Below are 3,848 nucleotides of genomic sequence, written 5' to 3'. Positions count from 1 at the left end.
GCACATCCACCTATTTCTAGGTATTAAGTTCAGTTTGAGTCTATCTTTAAAATGAAGAACAAAAAAGTAATAATTAGATCGTTTATGAATTTCAGCCGTCATGTGTAGCAAGCCTTACATTCCTTGTGTCAATAGCACGACCGTAATGTCGTAAGGACAATGGTTTTGTTTTTGTTTTCAACATTCACAACATTAGAGACCTTGATTTAACTGATTATTTTAATTTTTTTAATGGAAGTTTTATATTATTTTCATTACATCGAAGAAATTACGCGTTTTGTCTGATATGTAAGTGTGAATACCGGAGGTTTAATTTTTGTCCTTTTCTTTATCACCCATTTCTTTTAAGGAGAGGAGGGTAAGGGAAAGTAGCTTTGACGTTGGAGGCGACACATAGCAAGGGGAAATCTTCCCTTTATGCCTTCCATCGATTAAGCGTAGACAAAGCGTTTGAATCGCGGGTGTCTATGGGTAGGGATCGTTTAGACATTCAGCAAATTAAAATACAACACAAACTTACAAACAAACAGACAAGAACTTGAGGACTCCCAGTGAGATCCAGTCGATGGAGAGGCTGCAGACGCTGGATAGCAGGAAGCCGAAAGTGAGAGAGAGGAGTAGTGTGACCCGCCGCCCCCGCGTGTCCGAAACATAGCCCCAGATGTAAGATACCAGGAGAATACCTGTAAGTACAACTTAGTTAATTACATTATTATAAAAACAAGAGAAAGATACAGTGATATTACTTTATTTGGCACGTTCAAAAGAGAACTCGACTTGTCAAACCAAAATCCATACACGTCGTGGATGTTCAGTAAGCTTGCTACGGTTTGGCTACAATATAAACAAATGATAACACAATAACATGAAGTCAAGTAAAAGCCGACCTTAACTACGTAACGTCAGTTACATTAAGACATTGTGCACTGGCATCTTATACTAGCACAATGACTGTGATCACAACATTCTTATTTCAGACAAAATGAAGTATTCAAGGAATACTTTAATGCCATTCGCATTTTAGTGCACTAACCTACAAAAGGCGTGGAAGTGAGTATTCCTTTCTGCGCCACGGTAAGGTTCAGGTCACACGCGGCCGCCACCACCAAACTGAAGCCGAACAGATCAGCACCAATGGCCAGTAATGACAGCGCGCAAGTCGCTGATAGCAGAATGTTGTAGATACCATTGCCTGACAACAGAAAAATAAGCAATAATTAAAAACAAAACAAATCAGACTGGCTGGAAATGTTATAAAAAAATAAGCGTGATTACAAAGAAATTAATAAACCTTTTTGGTAAGTCCAGCAGTTATTCTAACATAGGTTTTATTTTTAAATTTCATAGCATTCATTAATTCATTCATGCACGGACTCTTCTAGAAGGATCCTAAGTGTATGTTCTAGTTTTAAGGGTAATACGGAAGAAGGAACCAAGTGAACCGTTTTACTTGGCCATCAAATGCATTTAATATTGTGCTAATTTAATTATCATAGATATAAAAATGGCAGCCATTTTGTTTACAAGGGCTTGTCAACGATTTAAAACAATAGAAGAGTTAACGGTTTTCATTCAACTATTTTCTTTAAAGAATTAAATAGACCGTAAAATATACGTTTTTTTGGAAAAGAAAAAGGATGACATGTTTCTATACCGTGGCAAAACACCGTAAAAAGAACATTTTATATACTAACCACAAATACTTGTAGACAATTCTAATATACCTTTGTACCAAATACAATAGACAGTTAAAATATACGTAATATTATACATTTATATTTTAACCGTTAAATTGTGAAATTGGTTATTTTATCATATGGCCGAAACCGACTTCCAAACAAAATACACTAAAAACACAATATTCTCAAAAAAAAACATTACACTAAAAAGTAACGAAATAGTTCCTTGAAAATAGTAAACCTACCTTATTGTAGCTGTTATGTCTATATTGTACAATTATTATTACTTTGATGTCGGTGTAAAAAAAGAATTATCAAAATCGGTCCACTAGCGGCGGAGCTATGCCGTAACACACATAAAAAAAAACATACAGACGAATTGAGTACCTCCTTCTTTTGGGAAGTCGGTCAAAAATAATTTAGAAAAAAATTTTTTTTTGTCCATATGTTTTAGTTGTTAAAACCGAGGTAATGTGTTTGAACAGGTATGAAGTCAAGTCAAAACAAACAAATTAATTTAATTTTAAATCGAACAAAGGTGTTAATCAGACAAAGAAAGTGTTACAGTTTAATTTGTTATTATTCCTTCACAATTATTGTTTTATTGTGCATATTACAAGAGATTGATTAAGTTTTTTATATAATTAAACTATGTTTTAAAATTAACGTATACAAGTATTTCACACAAATGGCCAATCTTGACCTGTAGACGATTTATTTTGAGGTAAAGAAAGGTTCAAATTAATTTGGTTTTAAAAGACAATTTTTGTTTGGAACAACCCAATAAGAAGTCATCATCTGTGCCTTATCCTACTCCCGTAGGGTCAGCGCACCGGGTTTTCGTCCTCCAAAGCACTCTATCATCCGTCATCAGCCATCACTCCCTTCTTGATCATGTCACTTTTCACGCAATCCATCCATCTCTTTCTAGGTCTACCTCTACCGATGTACCCCTCCACATTCATAACTAACTAACAACTCAAAAAGAAGTGAGATCCCATAAAAAATATAAACAAAAGACTGTCGAGTCTCGTTCTCGTTCACGTTCCCTTACAAAAATGCGTAAGATGTCATGTTAAACCTAGTCAACTTATTTAGTGTTTATTATGAAGCCTTGGCAATTACAAGATATCAATTATATTCTGATATCATATCATATCATCGATCTTCATATTATTAGACGTATTATACGTCATTCTCAAGAGCTTTGCTCAGATTTAGATAGAAATTGGATCAATAGCAAGTGGTATTCTTGAATAATGACTGTGCGGTGTAATTGCCAAGGCTTCATAATAGACATTAACTGAAATGGTTTTACCTGACATCTAACACACTTGTAAGGGAAACCAGACGCCTTTTGTTCATTTTTATGGGATTTAGATTAGTTAATTAATTAACGGAATCTCATCTCTTCTTCTTTCATTTATTTGAATTTTTTTAGAAGTCTACAAAAATGATAGGTTTTATTTTTCTTAAAAAAATTGTTTTCTTATAAGTGCATTTTGTAAAGGAACAAAGAAAGCATAGATTCATAGAAAATATTAACTAGCGTTTACCTGCGACTTCATCCTCACAGAAATAAGAAAAATCTTATTAAGTAGCCTGTATTCAGACTATGTTAATATCTGTGCAAAACAACTAAATCCATCTAAACCTTTTTAAAATAATATTGGTAAAAAATAATATTGTATTTGATACCTCAACATTGTATTCCCTTAACACAAGGAAAATTCTGATAAATCGATTAGGATTCAATTCAAGACAATAACAACAGACACAAAGACATGACTTTCGTTTTACACTTTCAACGTAAGATGGTCTATTAACTACCGGTCTTTTCCAAGGCCTCGTCGAACGGGAGCTGGTCTTCTTTCTCTATGGTCTCGCACACCATGGTCTCGAGCGCGCCGCACGCGCGATGTACGCATTAACACTGAATAAAGCTGTATGTGGTATTTTCAAAGTCACGTTCGGGTCAGCGCACACTAAACAGACGTGTCGTCAAATCGCTTAAATAAATTTATTTTAATGTCACTTTGGTTATGCTGTAAGGCTTCTATTTAGGTGTTTTTATGATTTTTGTAATTTTAAAGCCTAAAAAAATATAAACAGGGTTTAATTTTTTTATTCTAATCATTTAGTTGCATACGTATGTTCGTAAATATTTTC

At 34.1% G+C, this 3,848-nt stretch overlaps 1 protein-coding gene across 1 annotated transcript in view; it reads right to left on the bottom strand.

The window, feature by feature from the left end:
• LOC106102686 (synaptic vesicle glycoprotein 2B) overlaps nt 1-3,592 on the bottom strand; it is a 10,022-nt gene extending 6,430 nt beyond the window's left edge. The window contains exons 1-3 of the mRNA XM_013282236.1: nt 3,510-3,592; nt 1,034-1,192; nt 521-683 (exon numbers count right to left, since the gene is read on the bottom strand). Coding sequence (XP_013137690.1) covers nt 521-683; nt 1,034-1,192; nt 3,510-3,573 — 386 coding nt within the window. The 5' untranslated portion in view covers nt 3,574-3,592. The remainder of the gene's footprint in view (nt 1-520; nt 684-1,033; nt 1,193-3,509) is intronic.
• Nucleotides 3,593-3,848: the final 256 nt, after the last annotated feature.

This window comes from Papilio polytes, unplaced genomic scaffold, assembly GCF_000836215.1.
Source record: "Papilio polytes unplaced genomic scaffold, Ppol_1.0 DF823912.1, whole genome shotgun sequence".
Classification (NCBI taxonomy): Eukaryota; Metazoa; Arthropoda; class Insecta; order Lepidoptera; family Papilionidae; genus Papilio; species Papilio polytes.
This window is presented reverse-complemented; position numbering and strand designations above follow the sequence as displayed.